This window comes from Malaclemys terrapin, chromosome 5, assembly GCF_027887155.1.
Source record: "Malaclemys terrapin pileata isolate rMalTer1 chromosome 5, rMalTer1.hap1, whole genome shotgun sequence".
Taxonomy (NCBI): Eukaryota; Metazoa; Chordata; order Testudines; family Emydidae; genus Malaclemys; species Malaclemys terrapin.
This window is the reverse complement of record NC_071509.1, coordinates 105820112-105843016: the sequence shown is the minus strand read 5'-3', so window position 1 is coordinate 105843016 and position 22905 is coordinate 105820112. Positions and strand designations below refer to the sequence as shown.

The following is a 22905-nucleotide window of genomic DNA, read 5'->3' as shown; positions in this document are numbered from 1 at the left end:
GGAGAATTCACAGCTGAAAGTTATACTTTCCTTTACACCTGACATTCAGGTGGACAAGCGAAGCACAGGGATCTGGTTGCAGTGAGCAGCTGGAAACTGACGTTTGAGAGGATTTTCATAGCCAGATTTACTACTGCAGTTGACCGGCTGTTCTACACCAACAAAAGCAGCAGAAGAGGAAGAGACAAAAGGATTTTATTAACAGTTAGATGGCACTGTAGATGAGATTCTTGGTCATGATATGATTTTGATAATGAGAGATATGAATGCAAAAGGTTGGTAGAGGACATGGTAAGCAAATGAACAGTGTTGGACCACATAGCACTGGGGCAGCAAACGATAATGGGGAAAGGTTAAAAACTTGCTGTGAGATGCACAATCTGATTATTGGTGGTACGTGGTTACCTCACAAAGATATACACAAGGTTATACGGAACTCACCAGTCAGTTAAACTAAAACCCAGATTGACCACATTATTTTTAGTAAAAGGCACTGGTCACTGTTGGATGTTAAGAGTCTATAGGAATATCGAATGTGGCAGTGATCATGTCTACTAATGAGAAAGATTCAGATGACGTTAAAGTCCAAGAAAAAGATGGCTACAACTGGAGCTAAATTTGATCTTGATAAGTTAAAGGATAGTTCTGTGAGGAAGGTATATAAGTTGATGCTTGAAGAACATTTCAGACCACTGATTTGCAATGATGAAGAAATCTCACCACAGACTGGATGGAAAATATTCAAGAAAGTGATACAAAATACAGCTGAGGAAGTTATTGGATGGCCTAAGCAAACAATGAAAACCTGGACAAGCACCAAAACAAGAACACTGCAGGAAAAGTATAAACACTTAAAGACTGCTGGGAAAGCAAAAGTAGTAAAAGCATTGCACAATGTGGTGAATCACAAAAATTGGACAAGCAGAAGTTCTGGAAAGAAGAGGTTCAACAACTAGACAAGACATCAAGAAAACAATATATGAAAATGAGGTTAAGTTGTATAGAAGCACAATCAGGCCAATGATGCAAGTGGTAAGAATGGTCACTGGTGAACTGACAACAAATGCCAAAGAGGTGCTGAAAATATGGAAGGATCATTTTGACAAAGTGCAGAACCCTGAAGTTCATCCAGATGCAAGCATTCTAGACAAGCTAGAGGAACAGGGCAGCTTGCAAGACAAAAATGTATCTCAGCATTAAACCACCATCCGAAAAAGAAATAGAAAAAGAAGCAGAAATGAAGCTGCAGGAATAGATAGTATTACAGCTGAGCTGCTAGTCTCTAAGGTACCACAAGTACTCCTGTTCTTTTTGCTGATACAGACTAACACGGCTGCTACTCTGAAAGCAGGACAGGTGTTATCAAAGTATTAGGGAAAGCATATATGAGAAGGCATAGGAGCAAGAGAAGGTACTGGGTGACTAGCTAAATGCAATAGTTTTACCAATCCCAAAGAAAGGAGATCCTGCTGATTAGAATAATTACAGAGTTGTAAGATCATTATCAGTACTAGGAAAAATCATGATGAAAATAGGTGGCGACAGATTAATGCCAGTTTTAGAGGAAGTTGTAGAGAAGGAACAGTGTGGCTTCAGATCAGGCAGAAGTTCCATTGATCAGATATTCACACCCTGACCGCTGATGGGGGGGGAGCAGGGGGGAATGAGAATGGGGATTAAAGATGTTTGCAGTTTTCATCAACTTCACTAAGGCCTTTGATTCAGTTTGGAGGAAAGTAGTAAAATCATCTGGAGTTCCAGATATGATAACTGCAATTATAAAAGTTATGTACAAAGACTCTTGTAGTACTGTAAGAACTGGTGGATAATTAAGTAACTGGTTCAAATCAAAATTTGGTTTAAGACAAGGGGGATGGAATTGCAGTGTTCAGCATGTTCTTAAACTGCACATTAAGAGTGATAGAGTGGGAGGGTGTGACACTGGGTAAAGAGTTAAACTCTTTAGCTTCTACAGATGATGTACAACTGGCACACACGTTTGAATTAATGATACTTTTTGCTATTCTTGGAAAATTGGTGTAGTCGACATGAACTTACAACCACTTTATCTTCTTGTCTTTTATTGTATCTTGGAAAAGGGACAAGAGATAAAGTACTGAAATGAAGCAGCAAAGTCACAAAACAAGTAAAATCTTATATGTACTTAGGAAGCTTGATCAGTGCTGAAGGTTCAATCAAAGATGAGGTTAAAAGGAGATGTACTTTAGCTACAAGTGCTGCATGAAATTATGGACTGATGCTTTTTCACCTGGAATCAAATGTAATATTATCAAAACAGTTTACTAACAGTATAACTCTTTGGAAACAGCTACATTAAATGAAACAGACATCAGAAGACTGTAGGTAGTAGAAATGAGAGTTCTTTAGAAGATGGCAGATGTAAAATGGAATGATTTTAAGACAAATGAAGAAGTTAGGCGAGTAGGCTCCTCTGTGAAATCGGAGTATGGATTGGCTGCAATCAAAAAGATTAAGATGGTGGGGACATTGTAGAAGACAAACAGATGATAGGATGCCAAAGAAAATAATGCAAATGTAACCAAAGACAGCAGACCTAGAGGTCAACCATCGACTAGATGGTAGGATATCAGATGCAGGGGCATGACCTGGCTTGGCTAAATGGAGGAACAAAACATGGACATGAATGAATGGTGGTGCTGTACTGCTTCCCATGTCTGTAAAGGTGTTTTTGGATGATAAGATGATGATGATTGCGGGGGGGGGGGAGGGGGGAAGAGAGAGGGAAGAGTGGTTCCATACCTTTTTAATGCAAAATACATTGATTTTTATCTACAGCAGTGGCTCCAAATCTTGGCTGTGAATAAGGAAAGTACTTGAACATGTGCTTAAGACCATCTGTATTCTGGAAAGCACTAAGGAACATGCTAAAAAATAAAATTGATGTAACACAGTAGTGAAGCAGGCCCAAATATTGCTTTCTTACACAAACAAAACTGCTACTAGTTTTCATATTAAAAGTGAACTGAAAATATTTTGTTTTGTAATGCACAGTCCTGTGAGGTGCCAAGTTCCTCCAGAGAGATACTGAATGCCCTCAAAGATTTTTTAAGCCAACAGGAGTGATCACCCTACAGGATCAGACTCTCCCTAAGATTGTCCAAAGTTTTTATTTAATTTATCATGCATCTTTGATTCCCCTCTGCTGCCATAGCCAAGTTCCAGTCCATATTCTAACATTCTAACCTCTGGACAACTATAAACAATTGCCCTTTAAAACACTCCAAACAATCTAGCTAAACAATATCTCATAAACCAACAGTGCTAACAAATAGAGCTTTATCTCATTGGAACAACAAGATTTCTTGCTTCCCACTTAGCACTCATTCTGAGCCCTGGAAGGTCCTGAGATTCTAGAGCTTAAAATCATGGCATACAGGGGTTTAGACGAGATATCTTAGGTCATTTTTAGAGGTTTGTGATTCCATTTAAATCAGTTGGCCTCCTGATAACGAAGCAAGCATGATAAACAGTAACAGTGACGAGAGACTTCTCTGCAGAGGACTCCTTCTGCCTAACGCTGTATGCCCATGTACTCACAACTTGATTACATGAACCAAATTTTGTGCAAACCTCAGTAAGGTTGCATAGGGTGAGAGAATGTCAGAATGTGGCCTATTATCAGTAATTTATAGTAATGTTAATAATATTTTGGTTTATTTTCAATCTTTTTAAAAATAGTATTTCTTTGAGGGTTCCTTCTTTTTTGAGAATGTTTCTTTAGTGTTTTATCATCACATTTTCTCAAAACAAAAAACACATAGATCCTGCAATAGCACAGAATATCCAGGTTGAAAGGTTTTACTCAAGAGGGAAAAAAATCAGGCATCCGTTGGATAATTAATAAAATACAGGCTTTTAATGTTAACACTGAGTGAAGAAATGTAGATGATTAGAATGACAGCTTAAGCAAATCTTTAAAATCTGGAGGAACAGATTAGTATTTAATTTGCTATGACTTTGAAATTTCAATGCCTGGTTTACATTATCAGTGGTCTATGTGAAAGCCAATTTAAGAGTTTATTTTCTAGCTGTCAGTCACTAAGAATCAAACTTATACACACCTTAAATACATTCAGACAAATGGCCGCAGATCCTCATGTAATCTGGAATTGTTTTAGAATTTTTTGGTAACCTCAGTAATAAAAAGTACTGAGTTCAGAAAGATAAGCATTTTACATTAATGTATTTATAACAACAAAAAACCAGGCATATAAGAAAACAGTTGGATGGGGGAGGAGGGTGTTAGGGAAGAGAGCAGGTAGGGCTCCATCAAATCTCTGGGGAAAACTGGTGCACATTACAGACGAAGGTAGCTTGTGCCAATTTCCCCCTATGTGCAGTGAACTTTTAAAAGAAGTTCCAGGGCTGGCACAAGCATGGGAGCTGTGAAGAAGCTATATTACCAAGAAACTACAGGGAATCTGGAGGGTGGGCAGCTGTGTAGAAGCAAGGTGCGCCTTCTGCTTCATGCTACTTATACCAACCTCAGATGTACTTTTGGAGGAGATCTACCAGCGGCCTTCTTCTACCCCACATGCAAACATTTTTGTTTGGCTGGTCTCCCATGATATGCATGGATATCATAAAATCTTCAGATTTAGACAGTGGAATCACCCACGTTTTTCCATAAGAGGAAGGGGGAATAAACAGTGACTCCCTGCACCATACAGAATTGTAAGGAAACTAATTGCAGGCAGGTTGTAGTAGACACAGTACAGATAGGTATAGTTTCATCTCACAGAATTTCCACACCACACAGCCAGAATAACAAACACAGAGAAAAAATTGACTTTCTGTGTGGTTTTTTTGGGATGACCTAATCATAACTCAGTTATGTCTCCACTTTGCTCTAATACTTATGAGTAATGCAGTCCCACCAAAGGTATGGAACTAAATATTTCCTCCCTTTCACCATTACACATTCTTTATGCACATATGTACATTTAAAGCTACACAAAAGGAGAGATCACTGTAGGTATATCTTCTGCTAATTACTATATGGTTATTGTGAAACAACACCTGTTATATTCATCTGATTTAATTCTGGAACACATGGGCAGAGTAAGCTCTTTTGACCTACTGTAATGCTCAAGTACATGACAGTGTCTTCTCTAACATATGTTCAGCTTTAAATACCATAGTTGCAGTTTGGCATGGAAGGAGAAATGATTACCAAAATGTTTAGTGAATCTGGATTGATAAAAGAAAACAGTCAGAGGAGATTGACAAATACCAGGCAAGGTAACTCCTGAATATGTTAAAAGAAAGTTTAGCAAAACAGCTCAGTTATATGGTGAAGTTATAGATACAGCATAGAGAAAAACAAGAAAATACAAAAACAGAAATATGCTGTTTAGTTTGTGATCTACACATTGTTCATTTTAAAATATGAACAGGTTCTGGATCTTGTCATTTGTGACATATTTTACAATTTTGGAAATAATGAAGCTATTATTCCTTTCAAAACTCAGAAGCCTGAAGTCTTTGTAAGTACTAAAATATCACAATTAAGTGCTAGAAAATTGACAATAGACCTGTAAAAAAAAGTACAGGCACCTGCTTTACCAAAAGAACACAAAAAGATTAAGTAAAATAAAATGAATAAGAACAAATGGCTAACTAAAGTTCAAAATGCAAGCAGATTACAATTTTTTGTGGGCCCCCGTAAATTAAACACATCATTATCCTGAAACATGGAAAGCAATTCAACAGAAATGGAATTTTTGCTTAACTGAAATCTGTTGCTTTGCAACAAAGCTGATTTCATTCCTGCTGTCAAGTATTCGGTGAATGGGTCCCCAGACTGGAAGTTGTGTGTGTTATTAGAAAGCATTAACTTTTTCATGGAGTAAATGAGGTTTTTCTCACATTGGAGCAGCCAATCTTTCTAAATGCATTAAAAGGCAGACAGGATCCACTGCTCCATGTTGGTGTGTTTTTAAATAATTATGGAGATGCTGTAACCTCTTCACAGTTAAGTCTGCAAACAGCATCCATTATGAAGCTGTATTTTAGTGTCCATGTAACTCACTTTGGAATATGAATTTGGCTTAAAAACTCTCAATTTTACCCTGAACACAAAGGAGAATGAATACACAAAATCTGAAGGAAATTTTGGGTTACGGGTTATTAAAAGCTACCTATTTTTGAAAACCTGACTTATCTTCCTCTAGCTCCAGAACAGCTTTTTCATTATCTCTTCAAATTTTCATGTAGCTAAATCCCTTTCAAAACTTGTGAACTTAATATATTTGTATTAAAAAATTGCAACTAAGCAATCTTATTAATGACTTTTGTTGTTGATGGTTTGGGAGCCAATCCTGTTTCCATCAATTTAAACAAGAGATACCTAAGGGATAACTTCCTTTAGCTCAAGACATAAAGGCAAAATTCAAGAATGTGCAAAGAACCTCGTTGGTGACACAAAAGCAAGAGCCATTTTCCCCAGTGAGATTTGGTGGTAGAATGAGAAAATTTGGAAGCTGTGAAGGAAAAGAAAGTGTTTTAAGCTTTGGCAAGCGACACTCCCACAGCAGGATTTTCAGGGGTAGAAAAAAGCCAAAAAGATAAAGAAAAAGTAAAAGGTGGCAGACTTTAAAGATAAACCCAAGGATGGCTTATATGCCAATCTTGAAATAATGGAGGATGAGAAAGAAACATACCAAAGTAAAGGTATTAGTGAGATCAAAGTAATTAAAGATGAAAGTGGAAGTGAATTAATCAATGAGAACCAGATTAAGGAAAGTGGAGAAATTACTTTGAAAGGCTTATGAAAGAACAGAATCCAAGAGAACCCTGCCATTTGATAAAACCAAACCAGTTCTAGAAGAAGTTGCAGAAGCATCAAGCAACCTGAAAAATAAGAATGCTCTCAGATGCAATGACATACCACAACCATGGAAGTGCCTGGAGCAAGTAGGTGTAAACATATTGACACAGTAGTTTTAATTGTGTTGTGACAGGGCTGGGCTTGCTGGCCATACAGCCCAGTGGTTAGGTCCCTGGAACACAACTCTCCCATTTGTAGTATCCCCTGCTGATATCCACTTTGACATGGCAGTGGATAGTAGACAGTAACTCAGACATCCAGCCAGGTCACTACTGAAGTGTATCCCTTTCCAGGGTAATTGAGTCCAAGAAAGTATAAATGTTCAGCATTATCCAAAAAGGAGTTTCTAACCCAACTCCAGGCCTCAGAAGTCCTCACACCCTTATTTCAGTGCTTCCAATATCTTTACCCCGCCTGCCCCCTTATCTCAAAGGGGCAGGGGAGAGGGACTGTTGCCATCCTTGTGACTGGCTGGAAGCCTGGGCCCTCCCTCTCTACAAGGCTCTGACCAAGCAATATCAAGCTTCCCTGGGTCACTTCCTGCCACTCAGTTTCTCAGTCCAGGGTGTGGTCACAGTCTCACAAACAATCCAAGAAAAAATAGAGCAAAGAATTCCTTAATCTTTAATAACAAATTAGTCCCTCCTCTGGGGCCTGAGGTAGCTGCAGCTTGCGAGCTCTTCTTCCCTGCAGCAAGGACTCTTTTGGAGTTCTCATGATAAGTCCATCCCCCTATCTTATCTGCTATTCTCCCTTTTCTGAGCTGTCTGGCTATCTTTTAAATTCCTCCTCTGTAGGTGCAATAAGCCAAGGCAATTTGGGCCCAGAACTGCCCCTTAACTTCTTCTATCCCCTTGTGGGGTTTATATACCCCGTAACAAGGTGGTACCAATTACAGGGGGGGAAAACAGGAATCCAGACTTAAGATAATTTGGGCCTATGAAAATAAGATCAGAAGAATATATAGGAAACAAGCTTCTTAAACTTAAAAATGTAGGGTACGAGAAGGGTTGAAAGGCCCAAAACTAGATGGATTAATGTCATACAAAAGGATGTGATTAGCTGTGAAGTTTCTGAGGAACTGCTTCAAGACAGACTAAAGTAGAGAAGATGGACTTGAAGAGCCAACCCCACATGGCTGGGAGTAATGCTTGAAGTAGAGCTCTAAGAGATAAAGGCCTAGATTTCAGAGCTTTACAAATAGATTTCTAGTTCCAATTCTGAAGGTGGTGGTTTGTTATGAAGAGGTCGCACTTAGAGTATTTTTAAGGATCCATGTTATTAAGTATCATACAAGTGAAGCATTTCCTGGGTTCAGTCAGAGAAAATCTGAAATTTTACTTAGAAGGAACAAAAATAAAGAAAGTCGCCAGGAAAGTAAATTTAACTCCCATGAAAAATGTCAAGGGTTTGGGGAAAAGTATTGTCCCAATTTGGGACAAGAAATCAAAACCCTGAACACTTTTGTGGGAGTGAAATTCTGCAATATTTCTTTTAGGAAACATTGGAACATTCCTGCAGTTGGAACATTTTGGTGTTTCAGAAACAAAATCTGCTCCTGGGAGCCCTGATGCCTCTGCAGTTTGGCCAACGAGCCAGGGAAGCCCTGCTTCCCTTGCAGCCCTACCAACAGGCTGCTGGGGAGGGGCATAGGCAGACAAGCGTCAGGAAAGCTGCCTGGTTTCCTTTGAAAAGTTCATTGAAATCGACAATTCCCATAGAATGTTTTGATTTCAATGAATTAGCATTTTTCGACAGAAAATTATTCCAGAGGAAAATTTCTGACCAGCTCTAGTCAAGATTCTATAGGGCAAGGTCTGAGACCCACCACATCATATAATGCAGCTCATTTGGACTAACACTACTACCTAATGTTTTACATTTGTGTGAGGTTGGTATATACATGAGAGGAAAGGTTATTGTGTTATTTCTGGTTTATAATCCTTTTATTTAAAAAAAAAATAAAAGTGTATTTGTTTTATAAATAAAAATGATCTTATAACTAGTGTCTATGAACTCTGTCTGCATCAAACTGTGGTTTCTGTTGCCTGTGTGATTAAACAGCAGAAGTGGAGGTAAGAAATTACAACCAGAGCTCAGAATTCAAAGGGATTGCTGCAGAGCTGGATGAGATCAGGGGATGGGATTAACCCCTCACAACCTAATAGTTTCAGAGGTTGTCAGAAAATTCTTTAGTCACTAAAAAGACAACTGGTTCAGGGAATCTAAAAGATAATTATATTGGTTAATCTGAAATCTTTATAAAATTACAAAGGCAGTAGGGCCTTTGCGTCCTACTCTGAAAGTCTTGGATTGAGAACTTGCTCCCCTAGAAATATATCAGACCATCAGTGTCCTGGATGCCACAGGAAGAAAGGGAAGAAACCAGGAATGTTGTTTGCCTTGGCTGTGACTTTATTAAGTAGCACATCTAGGAACTTCCTAGAAATAACTCGTCCAGTGCAAGTCATCCTTCCTTTTGTAATTTGTACTACCTGGGGAAAGGCTGCTGCCAGCTCCCCACCCCATTAACCTGGTCCCAGAACCATAGAACAGACCCTTGCTCCCTTCATTCAAGGGTTGTCTCTCTATTGTACCAGATATTAGGAGCACCAGTCCCATCCCTCACCTTGCTTAGGAGATAGGTTTCAGAGTGGTAGCTGTGTTAGTCTGTATCAGCAAAAACAACGAGGATTCCTTGTGGCACCTTAGAGACTAACAAATTTATTTGGGCATAAGATTTTGTGGGCTAAAACCCACCTGTTTAGGAGATGCTTTTCCTAATCCATTTCCAATTCCAGTGTATGAGGGAACTAGACCCCACTGAATGATCACACCTGCACTGGGCACCTGCCAAAGTGCACCAACATGAACACTTAAGGTTTGGGGGGGGGGGGGGTTACCCATCTGCCCACGCTTTACTGGCAGCGAGTGGAAAACACTTTCCTAGCCCCCAGAAAACAACGAACACAATACTCACAATAAGGCTCCAAACCCCAGTCCTACTCTAATCCTAAAGAGCGACATGAGAGATCTTTTCTTCCCAGGACAAAATGGTGCCCCAGAGCTGGAGGAATTGCTCATAAACCCTCCCGTTTGGTGCTGGGGAACCATTAGGGTTATGGTGTACCTTTGCGTTCAACCCATCAGAATCAGCCACAAGGAGGGGTGGGGAGTGTGTGTACACTCCTTGCAGGGGCTAAGGGTTTTCTTTCCTATGCTGCTCCTCCTGAGGCTGCAGGGGGAGGAGGGTTTTAGAAAGCAGAAGTTCCAATTCCCATCAAGGAACATATGACCCCTGCTTTAGAATATGTGGCTTGATCCAAATGATCAGTAATTTTAGACAGTAAACTTTTGGTGTGAAGAACCCCAAGTGAAATGAATGGATTCTCGGAAGTCATGGTGGTGTGTATTTTCACCTGTCAGTAAAAGTTGACATAAATATGACAGATAAGGCAACACATACCTATAATCCATCATCTTTTTAATTATTTTTTAAAAAGTCAGGTGAATTTTAGAACTCATAGATTCCAAGCCCAGAAGGGGTCACTGTGATAATCCAGTCTGACCTCCAGTATAACACAGGCCATAAAACTTCCCCAAACATTATTCCTGGAGCATATATCCAATCTCGATTTAAAATTGTTGGTGATGGAGAATCCATCACAACCTTTAGTTGATTGTTCCAGAGGTTATTTACCCTTATTGTTAAAAATTTACATCCTATTTCCAGTCTGATTTTGTCTAGCTTCAACTTCCAGCCATTGGGCCGAAGAGTCCATTATCAAATACTTATTCCTGAAGTAGGTGCTTACAAACTGTGGTCATGTCACCCCTTAAGCTTCTCTGTTAAGCCAAACAAATTGAGCAACTTAAGTCTATAACTACAAGGCAGGTTTTCTAAACCTTCAGTCATTCTCATGGTTGTTCTCTGACCCCTTTCCAATTTATCAGCTTCCTTCTTGAACTTTGGGCATCAGAACTGAATACAGTATTCCAGCAGCACCAGTGCCAAACACAGAGGTAAAATAAACTCCCTCCTCCTATTCGATATCTACCTGATAATGCAAACAAGGATCACACTAGCCCTTTTGACCATGAAAGAGAAAGGATGGCAGGGTCTATTTAGAGCCATGAATAGTGCTGGCACATACTGTGCAAGCTCCCCACAATATTTTCTGTAACGGGTTTGTGACCTAAACAGATGCCAGTTAGTAATTTGCTGCAATCAAACTCAGATCTCCTACAGTGAAAGGCTTGGGCATTAATCTATCGTGTCATAGAGCCCTTAATACTTTCCTGTAAGCTAATGATGTCTAAAGTGCAACTCATTTGGGATAGTTCTGAGAGAAGACTGATATGCATAGTAAAACTACAGCATTTTTACCCAGAATTATGTTAAGCTTCCCAGCAAAAAGCTGCATTTTGAAAAAAAAATGATTAATAGAAAGAGCCTTTAGGGGCAACTTTTCACATGCACATGTAAAACATGCACATCTGCATTTGTTCATATTATGTGTAAGTTACCGAGGCTGCAATAGGTGAAGATGCATGTTTGTGGACACAAGGGGTACATATTCAAAATGGCTTTGAAGACTGAACATTTTTAACAAATAAAATTGAACTTAAACAATGAGATGAACTTAAAAACATATTTTTTTTAAAACCAACAATTACTTATTCTTTAAGTCATTGTTGTAGACAGAAAACATGGGGGAGGCTTGTTCCCTTAGAAACTGCTGACCAAGTCAATTTTGACTGCTTATGACTCCTGTGTATCCCACAGTGAGCTCCCTTTAATCATGGTTGCATGTTATTGAATTGTATTTTAAAAACATCACATACAACTGGTGAAGATTAACCTTCAGGATAAGTATTCCTGCCATATGTTCATGTTTTACAGGTCTTATCCTAGCAATTAAGCTTCCTGAAATTGTCGTCCTGGAGGTGAAGAATTAGCTAACAGACTTCCAATTTATAAGGTGTAATGTGCTGTTTAAGCAGGGTTTAAGATCACCGTGACTGGAAAATTTTAATAGCTCTCAAAGAGCAGGACATTTTCTTTTCATAGCACTGTTACCACTCAAGTATTTATCTTCTTATTCTTTCAAGAGGATGAAGTATTCACACACACACACACACACACACACGATTTCCCACAGTTGGCAGTTTCCAAACACACTGGCACATTTCTCACAGTTTCATGTAAAAATACCATATCCATGAAGAACGTATTGTTAAAACACTTTCTACCTAATATTTACAAAGCTAAGTATAATGTATGGAGTAACATTTAGGCAAAAGATGAAACTACAGCAGCTTAAGATTGTAACAGTTTACATTTCCAATAGCTTTATAATTCTTGCCTGACTTTGGACTTTCTGAGTATCAAGAGCTATGATTCTAGCCTACTTTCCTAAACTATAAGCAATATGGTATTAGAGAGAGAAGGGCCTATTTAGATACATTTTAAAAAAAGATATACCTGCTTTGCATACCTAAAGGTGGCAAGTCTATATAAAACAAACAAGATGGCACTCATGCCAGCTCATAGTTGGAAATCTTCACTTCATGCCTTTATTCTTTTCAATCAATAATGTATAGTATTATGGTGAAACCTGAACTACCCTGATATATATTTCAGAGGCAATGCCAACATCAGTTCTCACTTTGTCACCATTCTCACTTGGAACATTCTCAGTAAATTGATGATGGTGAGCCATCCTAAACACATGCCTGTCCAGCACAGAATGAACAAAGCTTTATTGTAACACTGTGCACTACTGGTTGGCAGGAGTAAAAGTATTAACTTAAGTTTGTATGTGTGAGATGATGTGGTCATTGCTGTTCTCCTTGTTTCAGGGAATTGTATCTGTTTTGCTAAGAACCCTACAAATGGTTGTAAACTGACATTGGCATCTGACTCAATTTTTATTCTCTGCTGGTGACTGTATGCCTAACTTGATCAGGGAAAGGGACAGACTATTGATGATAGAAGTGGATGTCTGTTGGGGGAAAGCACAAAGAGGAGAAGAGTAAATGGGTACTTGGAAACAAAGAAAAAGGTGGAAAGCAACTGGCTAAAAGGTAGAGGTGTACTAAGGGTAAAACATATTACTCTCTTCATTTTGTTCTGTAGGTACATTATTGCATATCATTGTGTCCTACTCAAGTTTGCCATATGCTATGGTAAACTTTGTGGTCTCTTATGTGCATATGTGCTGGCACTCAAGGGATTTGCCTAAGCAAATCTACAGGAAACTTGAAAAAATTCAGCTACAGCCAGCTGAGGAGTGAAAGAATTGTACTTTCCTCACAGAGGAAGCTCTATAAATTGCTTATGGTAATAAATAATATAGATTGAAATAAATGAGTAGAAACACCTACACACAGTAGCTACTTCCTTTGGGAAATACACAGTAGCAATTCACTTTGTCTTTTGTATTATACTATAAATGGTACTTAGTATTTCCTTTAGTCTAGCTAAACACTTATTGCAAATTGACCTTTACAAATAGCCAAATCTCTTTTAATCAGTAAATGAAAGAAAATGACAAATATTGACTAGTAAACTAACCCATAAAAGTGAATCACACCAGTATTCAGTGTTATTCTGAGATATGCCTGTATGCACCCCAGGCTGCCTGGCAAGGTAGTGTCTTATACAGAAGTATCTGTGAGCACTTTCTTTTTGCAACTTTCTGTAAAGTTTCCCTTTGGAAATTTTTCCTGATGGTGAATGGCACTCATTTACTGCCTGTTCTCATGTATTAGTTGGTAATGGAATAACCCTCATCAGTTGAGAGAGACGACCATTTGCACTTGGGAATCAACCTTTTTAGGTTGTGGTAAATCAACCCCAAAGGGCATATTTTTCCTTGAAAAGGCATGTTCTCAACTACTTTCAAGTGAAACTAGCAGAAATATTTAAGAAATAATACACGTTTCTGTTTATAGACCAGACAATTTTATTGATTAAGGGCACAATTAGAAAAAAAGGCTTAGGCCCGGATCCTCCCATGGGAGTTAGGCATCCAAATACCTTTGAGGATCTGTGTCTTATTTGTCTAGTACAAAAAAATCTTAGGTTATTTCTAATTATAATGCTAAAATATGTACAGAGTAATTAAGTTTCTGCCTGCATTATTCGTCCTAGTCTCATGATTCTCTTAGCCCATAAAACAAAAGAGAAGCATATAGCAGATTGACCTCATTATGATTCAGTCTGTCTTATTTAAACCAATTATGGGATATGAGTCTGTGCCAAATACAAAATCTATTCTGTCTCTCTTGCACACCTTTTGGAACTGAAAAACAGTGTTAGTTTAAAAGATATGGGTTGATCTAAATAAATTTACATCTTTTTTGCTGTGGAAGACATCAAAACAGAGAATAACTCACTAACAAGCAGTCAGGCAGAAGCAGTTCATCCCATTTGAAATTCACTTTTTTCAAATACCTTGTCAAATGCTGATATATTTCATCACCTTCTCACAATCTCAACAGAAAGGACTCTCTTTATAAGGAGAAATGTTGGAAGGGGTAGTTGGACCCTAAACATTCACAGCGAGATTTTGAAAAGCTCTCAGATTTGGCCTACAAGCTCAGTTTTACCATTGATTTTAATGGAAACAGAGTTAGGTCAACACTGAGTGTTCTGAAAAATCCCATCCTTACTTTGAGTTGATGGGTGATTTGCATAACAATGATGCCCTGGCTCCAAATTGAGGACCCAGGCCTTTAATCCTTATCTACATGAAGCTGGATTACGTGTCTTGCACATGGCCTTCTGAAGGGGATAATACAGACTTCGCCTTCCCTGAGGAGAGAGTTTGTGCCCCCTGAGGCTCTTTGAAACATAGGGAGGTGAACTTTGGTCCATCCAATTGCTTCCCCTGGAGCATCAATCCCACTCTGCCCATGGCCCAGCTTCCTCTGCATCCCCTTTTGGGCTATTTGCTTGCTGGGAGAGGAAAGGGCAAATAGTCTCTGCTCACAAGGACAGCTCTGGTGCATGGCCGTTGCATGGGCTGTGCCAGGAGGTAAACTCCTTGCATATCCTTCTGCTGCACGTATACAAAAGCTTGTGTTCATGGATCATAACTTCTATGGAAGTAACCTTTGCCCACCTGCATGCTTGAAAGGAAGAATGCAAATCTTCATCACAAAGATTCTCTAAAGCAAAACATATTAATCGAAGAGGTATACCAATAACTGCTAATTATAACAAGCAATCCACTCTGATTTGTTTTTCAGAGTAGTGTTAAAACTACATGTAATCTGGTTACTAGTTTATTTTGAAATAGAAAAAAAACACAAACAAGGCTTTGCCTTAGTAGCTGCATATCTAGTTCTAGCTGTGCTGTGCGGTAACACACCATTCTGCAAATACAAGATGACGCAGTTGTAGTTCATTTCAACAGTAGACTGGGACGCTATCAGGTTTCCAGATGTGCTACTCAATATCCATGCAACTAATAAATAAAAGGATGGTGATGGCTGGAATGCTAAAATTTTCTCCACAATAACATTCAAAGAGTTAAAGAAGTTGAGATAAAAGCTGCCGCTCCAATTTTTGTCACACTGCCAGAGTTTAATGTCTACCCATCTCCGAATTTCCACCAGATGGAGCAAAAAGTAAACCCTCTCTTCTCCCATCAAATTTGCCATAAAGAAAGGTACAGCTAAGCCAAACAGTGATTTATGTGCTAGAAACAAACCCATAAAAACACTTTTGAATGGTTGCAGGTTGGTGTCTTGGTAAATATGCAACTAGAGTTTTGGGGGGAGCATCTGCAACACCATCACATTATTCTAAAGTTCATCATTTTGCCTGTCACTCCCACTTATAAATCACATCTGTGCATTCACGTATTCTGATTGGTGGCATATGCTGTAAGAGGGACTCTTTAATTCAGAACAAAGGGGAATTTGGGGTTAAATCCTAGCAAGGTGTTGAGTATGCCTGTGAGGTTCTAAAGCTTCAAGAACTGACTAAATACGAGTTCATAATGCTCACAACTTCTTAGGCACTTGGGAGAATTTGTTCCTAGATTAAGAAGACGTTGTTAGGGAATGCAGCTAGTGAAGACGTGAAGGATGGCTGGAGATGTAGGGACTAAAACGAACAGGAAATATCAATAACCTTATTCCTATTATTAGTTCAGATTGTCAGAGTACTTCTGGGAAACTGTGCATGAAAGTGTATTGAAAGAAAAAATAATAATTATTATACAGAAACAACTTGATGTTCAACTGGCATTTAGTAACTATTTGAAAGTGCCAGATTATGGCCAGGCCTGAGCAACCATATGGGGCATAAGGATGCTAAGACATTCACCTGTTCCTCAACACAGGCTCTTGCGTTGCCTCCCTAGATCTCTATTCCCTCCACACACACATGGCCAGGGAGTGGATAAAGAGGGGTAGAAAGTGACTAGCACTTGGCTCCACCCTCACCATATGTTGATTAGTGCAGCTGACTGGAGTAACCTGCTATCGGTAAGGACTGCCAGGGCCGGCTTCAGGCACCAGCATAGCAAACAGGTGCCTGGGGCGGCCAATGAAGAGTGGGGGCAGCACGTCCGGCAGTTCGGCGGCAATTCGGCGGCGGGGACATCACTCCCTCTGGGAGCAAAGAACCTCCCACTGAATCGCCACCGTGAAATGAAGCGATTGCGGCTTTCTTTTTTTTTTCCTCCCTGCTTGGGGCGGCAAAATCGCTAGAGCCGGCCCTGAGAACTGCTAGCAGATTATTACTCCCTGCAGAAAGAAGAGGAGTGCAGGGAAGGAACTTTTCTCCAAAGTGCAATTCCTTTCTTGTGCTCCTGAGTGGTACAACTGTGTTGCACTCGTTACATGGGTTATTGCCCAAGGTGCAGTGTGCATCTAAGTGTTCACAAAGGGCCTAATTTTGCCAGCCTTATTCCAAATGAGTAATACCTTACTCCATAAAATACTATTCTGCATGAGTAAGGGTATCATAATCTGGCCTTCAGTGTGTATGGGACACTTAAAGCCAAATCTCGGCCTTTGAGCTCTGAGGACTGCTGAGAGGGTGTTGTTGAGTATTAGCAATTCAACAGAACTGTTCTGAGACATTCTGCCTGTTTAGGGTAGGCACAGGTAGAGTATCTCAGGGAGCACCACAGGAAGTATCATGTATGACTTCCTTACATCTGTTGCAGATAGGAGCAGCATGTGCTCTCCCAGTACCTGCTATGATGGATAACAGGCATTCAGGTTGGGATCATGGCCAATCCCAAACTGGCTGGCTATGACTCTGGGGACCATGGAGAACGACTCGACTCATTAAGTCAGCCCATAGCCTAAAGATTCAGGGGACCCCAGTAGAAATGCAGTCACAAAACAACAACATAGGGAAAATAAACATGAAAGTGCATGAATCCTGCAGTTATGCTGAAGGGATATCCACAGGATAGTATGAAGTTGAGTTTTCTTAGTAGTTGTGTCTATGAGTGTCAGGTGTCTATTCTGCCTACCCTTACATGGATTCATTGAGAGAGGAAAGGAAAGGGCTTGGGCAGGCAGAATTTTGCCTTTGACATGCTCCTCATAAATTTTCAGATTTAATTTCATCTAGATATCTAAAGAGATTTTTGTTAGCAACAAAATGAAATAAGATGTACAAGATGCTACTTGCACTGCTAAAAGCAAATCCAAAGGATTGTTTTTCTGATGAATTTCAGAAAGATGACCTTTTTTCAAGGTTTCAGCTTGCACTCCCTTCTAACCCAGGTTGACTGCTCACTACATAACACACTACTGGAAACAAGCTGAAAACCAGAAGCAAATCCTAACATATAAAATACAAAATGCTTCAGAGAGACAGAGCTACTACTGGCAGAGAATTGGGCATATCACTCCTGTTATTGCTAAGGAGAATTATGTTTCTCCATTTATATCAACTGATTTGACAGGAATCCCCTAGAATTTCACTGTGGTTAACTAGGAAACATTTGTAAAGTGATATAAGTATTTATTGTTATTATGGTCCCATTTAAGTCAAATGAAGTATCTGTGCTGGCTCCGCAGCTCCCATTGGTTGAGAACTGCAGTCAATGGGAGCTGTGGGGTCAGTGCCTGAGGGTGGAAGCAGTGTGCAGAGCTGCCTAGCTGTTCCTCCGCCTAGGAGCAGCAGGGACATGTCGCCATTTACGGGGAGCTGCCCGAGGTGAGCACCGCCCAGATCTGGCACCCCACAACCCTTCCCGTGCCCCAGCCCCTGCCTTGAGCCCTCTCCTGCATCCAAAGTCCCTCCCAGAGCCTGCCCCACACCCCCTCTCGTGCCCCAACCCCAAGACCTGAGCCCCCTCCCACACCCAAAGTCCCTCCCTCTTAGTTAACTGGTATTTTTGACTTACCGGCACCTCTCATTCCCCCAACATGTCGGATAACAATGCTTTTACTGTTATTAAATTTTTTGGTAAGATTTTTGAATTCTGCAGCAAATTCTGTGGCTGTAGAATCCCAGAGTACATGCAGTCATCTAAAAACCAGGGTAAAATCCTGGTCCCAGTAAAGTCAATGACAAAATTCCTATGGACTTCAGTGGAACCAGGATTTCATTCTAGGTGTGTTCATATAACTTAAGGTCCTTAACTTTACACATAACAACTATAAGCAATACACAGACTTCAAATATGTTTCTATATACCAAAATGAGGCTTTGCAAAGCTTGCAAATAGCAAAAAAATGCAGACTGGGTGGCCTGCACATTTGATTTACCTGAATCAGCAGCTGTGATCAGTAAAATGTACTGCTCCTTAGTCTCTCGATCCAGGGTTTGTACCAAGTGGAGCTCTCCACTGGCTGAGAGAGTAAAGGCACCATCTTCATTTCCACCAAGAAGAAGGTATGTAAGTTTGCCATTTAGACCTTGATCATCATCCCTTGCTATAACCTACAAAAGTGACATAAGCACATCATAACAAATAATAATAATAATAATGAAGAGTACATGCTTGTGTGTGTTTGTCATCAAGATTACCTTCTATTGCAAAGTATTTTATGAGGAACAGGAAATACTCCATGTGTGACCGAATGAATTAGAATGCCTGGAGGTTTATTACAAATTGGTTGTAACAGCAAACTGACTTAATTTAAAAGGAGTGATGAGTGTCTTAAAAAAGTGCTAGTTTAAAATACAAAATTAATAATTTACTCCTTTTCTCCATATCTGAATGTATTGTTAAGACCAGTCTTTGAGCCAGCTTTGGGCTCAGCAAAACCCACAAATGATTTTGCAGGAACCTGTCAAAATTGGAGGGAATATCGTGTCTGCTGCTGTCTGAGCACACTCTAACTGTGGTAGTGCCTCACCTTAAATAGAGAAGGAGGGAGGTTTGAAAGAAAGAAAGAAAGAAAGAAAGAAAGAACGAACAATTTGAGGTGGTCTGTGGGGAATTGGAAGTGGAAACTGGGGGAATGAAATGACCCTCTAAAATCCTAATGTATGTATAAGATGGGGTGGGGGGAACTGTTATACAATTATGTAAAGAAAAACACTGCATGCCATGTTATACTCAAAAAGGTAATTATTCAACTGTACAAATCTCAATATATGTTTAATTTTTGATTAAACAAATAGTTTTGTAGTAAATATATTTTTAAATGTACTCACCTGAAGAATAACTTTTGGAAGTGTCCCTAAATTCTCAGGGACATTCACAGAATATGGAGAAAGCTCAAATGTAGGAATAAAATCATTAACGTCCATCAGAACAATACTGACTGTGGTGGTGTCTGTCCTGGGGCTACTTCCACGATCAGATGACTGAACAGTTAATGAGTAGGAGGGCTTTTTCTCTCGGTCCAAAGGCTTGGCTACTGTTATCACCCCAGTAACAGAGTCGATCCGAAACTCATTATTGGTGTTTCCGCTGATTATGGAATAGCGAACCTGCCCATTTGTACCTTCATCTCCATCTGTAGCAAACACCTGGATCAGATCTGTTCCTGTCAGAGTATTTTCACCCACCTCTACTTTATATAGCTTTTGTGCAAACAGGGGGTTGTTATCATTGATATCAAGGACTACTACAACTACATCTGTAGATGAAGAAAGGCATGGCTGACCTTTGTCTGTAGCTACCACAGTCAAGGTATAATTAGCAATTGCTTCTCTGTCAAGTTCCCCAATGAGCCTTACTTCACCATCAATAGTGCCAATACTGAATTTGTTTCCCAAAGGCCTCAGCAGAGTATATTCAATATAGCTGTTAGGACCACTGTCTGGGTCAGTTGCTTGAGCTCTAAACACAATGGTGTCTAGGGGTGTATTTTCTGGGATGTAGGTCAGCTTTGGAGAGATAAAGCTTGGAGGATTGTCATTCACATCCAGTAGAATAATTGACACTTGAGTTGTGCTTGTGTATCTGGAGGCTGGTAGAGTAGCCATGTCATGAACCTGAACAACAAGGCTATAGAAGGACTGACTTTCCCGATCCAAAGGCTGCTTGATGCTCAGGACTCCTTTCTTGTCAATATTAAATTGACTTAGGCTGTCTCCTGATGTGATACTGTAGGACAATTGTGAGTTAGAGCCTGTAAAACAAAAATAAGGACTGTAACTTAATCCCATTGATCTTGTCGTACATATGAAGTATACGAAGTAGGTTTTTGAATTTCTAGTAAATAACATCATTAGAGGTAGATAAAAATGGCAAAATGTTTACATTTTGAAACAATGAAATTAAATGGGAGAAAGGGTAATCCCTTTTTGTGTCATCTGCAATTAAACAGAGATGAGGTAAGGTTGCATATTATGTTTTATATGTCAGAATCAAGAACTGCACTCAAACATTATTGAAGATATGGTTAGCTGACAGTCTTGATAAAATATTTATAAACTGTAAATCTTTATTTATGCATTTCTGTAAATGTGCATAAATGTTTCCACTGAATGACACAAAAAGCCATACGATAAGAACACACTCTGATTAGGCCACTTTTTTATTTATTTATGTTTTAATGTTTTACTTCAAAAGGACACCAAGAGCAATGGAGCCCCAGATTACTCACGCGCCAATCAAAAAGTATATTATGGATTTAATCACTAGGGTTCAGTTCGGATTTATAAATGTTATATACCTCTACCTCGATATAACGCTGTCCTCGGGAGCCAAAAAATCTTACCGCATTATAGGTGAAACCACGTTATATTGAACTTGCTTTCATCCACGGGAGCGCGCAGCCCCGCCCCCTCGGAGCACTGCTTTACCGCGTTCTATCCGAATTCGTGTTATATCAGGTCGCGTTATATCAAGGTAGCGGTGTATAGTGCCTTGAACATGTTAATGTTATGTAATAAGTATCTTGTAATTCAACAGGTATCAAACCTACTTCCACTGTAGTCAATGGAATTTTTCTATAGACTTTAATGATATCTGGATCAGGATCTGTTAAACCTACCCCTGGCGGGCCGGGCCAGTTTGTTTATCTGCCGCGTCTGCAGGTTCGGCCGATCGCAGCTCCCAGTGGCCGTGGTTCCCTGTTCCGGGCCAATGGGAGCTGCTGGAAGCGGCGCGGGCCGAGGGACATACTGGCCGCTGCTTCCAGCAGCTCCCATTGGCCTGGAGCGGCGAATTACGGCCACTAGGAGCCACGATCGGCCGAACCTGCAGACATGGCAGGTAAACAAACCGGCCCAGCCCGCCAGGGGCTTTCCCTACACAAGCGGCATCCCAAGTTTGGGAAACACTGTCCTAGGTTATGCACAAGTGGAGCATTCCCAGTATTCCATCCAGTGTAGGGATTGTAATTGCAGTTTGCCCTTTTGAGGGGGGGCATGAAGGCTCTTTGCCTCCTTTCTTAACCCTGCACATTGCACAAAGACCAGCAATGATCATGCTCATCCTAAACATTTATATTATTCTTTAAAAAGGTGAGTTGAGATCTATTTTCTCCTTCTGGTCTCTGCATTAAACACTGAAATCATAAATACATAATTTTAAAATTCTATACTTAGCCTCTTTGGTCATAAAGGTTGCGTTTGAAACTTAATGGATTTTTAACTAACCCTCTCTAAACTTCTTTTTCCACAGTGTATAATCTCAAGTTGGACATTTAAGTGTCTCATTACTTTGTATTTCCTGCCAATTTTACTCAGTAGCTTCTCCCCTACCCACTGAACTTCCCAGGAAATAAATGATTCTTATATACAAAGTATTAATTATTGCTATTTATTGTTCTCAAAGTAGTAAGACTCTAAATCATTCTCTTTTAAATAAGTAGAGCCGGACATGAAAAATAATACATTTAAATAACATTTGGAAAAGATTAATGTATTTATATGCCAGACATATATTAATTAATGTTTGTATATTGCTTTGAACAAGTGAAGCACTAACGATTATAATATTATACATTTGTTTAGCTTGGTTTTAACTTGCTTAACTTTACCCATGAAAATATTCTGAAACATCAAGGAAATGTATTCATAGCATGAAAAACTACAAATTCCATCAGCTAGCAATCCTACTCCTATTTAAACCAATAGGAGTTTGGCCACTGGCTTTCACTGGGGAAAAAATGAACCCTAAAGAAGAAGATCGAATTAGAAACACTTTCACTATATTTATTACTCTGTGTTTCTAATTCTTTCTGTGGTATATTTTATCACTTGTTCCATATACAACTTATTACTCATTCTTCTTTTTATCTATATACCCACATGCTATTTGATTTCTCTGACAATATTTGTTCATAATAGTACTGAACTTCCGGTATTTTACATTCTTCCAAATCATGACAGTTTTATTATACTTCCCAGTCTATTTCTATGTGATGCAATATGTTCATTCCTTGTATTGCTTTTTAAAACAAAACAAACAAATATCGCATCATTCTCTTGGGTCTGAATCTTGGAAACACATCATGCTACTCACATGCTCAGCTGAAATCCTGGCCCTACTGAGTAAATGGGAGCCTTACTATTTTCTTTAATGGATCCAGGATTTCACCCATAATCTCATTGGGGAAAGGCACTGTCCATTTAAAAAAAAACAAAACAA

General features: G+C 39.5%; 1 protein-coding gene across 1 annotated transcript in view; it reads right to left on the bottom strand.

Annotated features, from left to right (window-relative positions):
• FAT4 (FAT atypical cadherin 4) overlaps positions 1-22905 on the bottom strand; it is a 237847-nt gene that overhangs the window by 75301 nt on the left and 139641 nt on the right. The window contains exons 5-6 of the mRNA XM_054030110.1: positions 19515-20437; positions 18620-18794 (exon numbers count right to left, since the gene is read on the bottom strand). Of these exons, the coding sequence (XP_053886085.1) occupies positions 18620-18794; positions 19515-20437 (1098 nt within the window). The remainder of the gene's footprint in view (positions 1-18619; positions 18795-19514; positions 20438-22905) is intronic.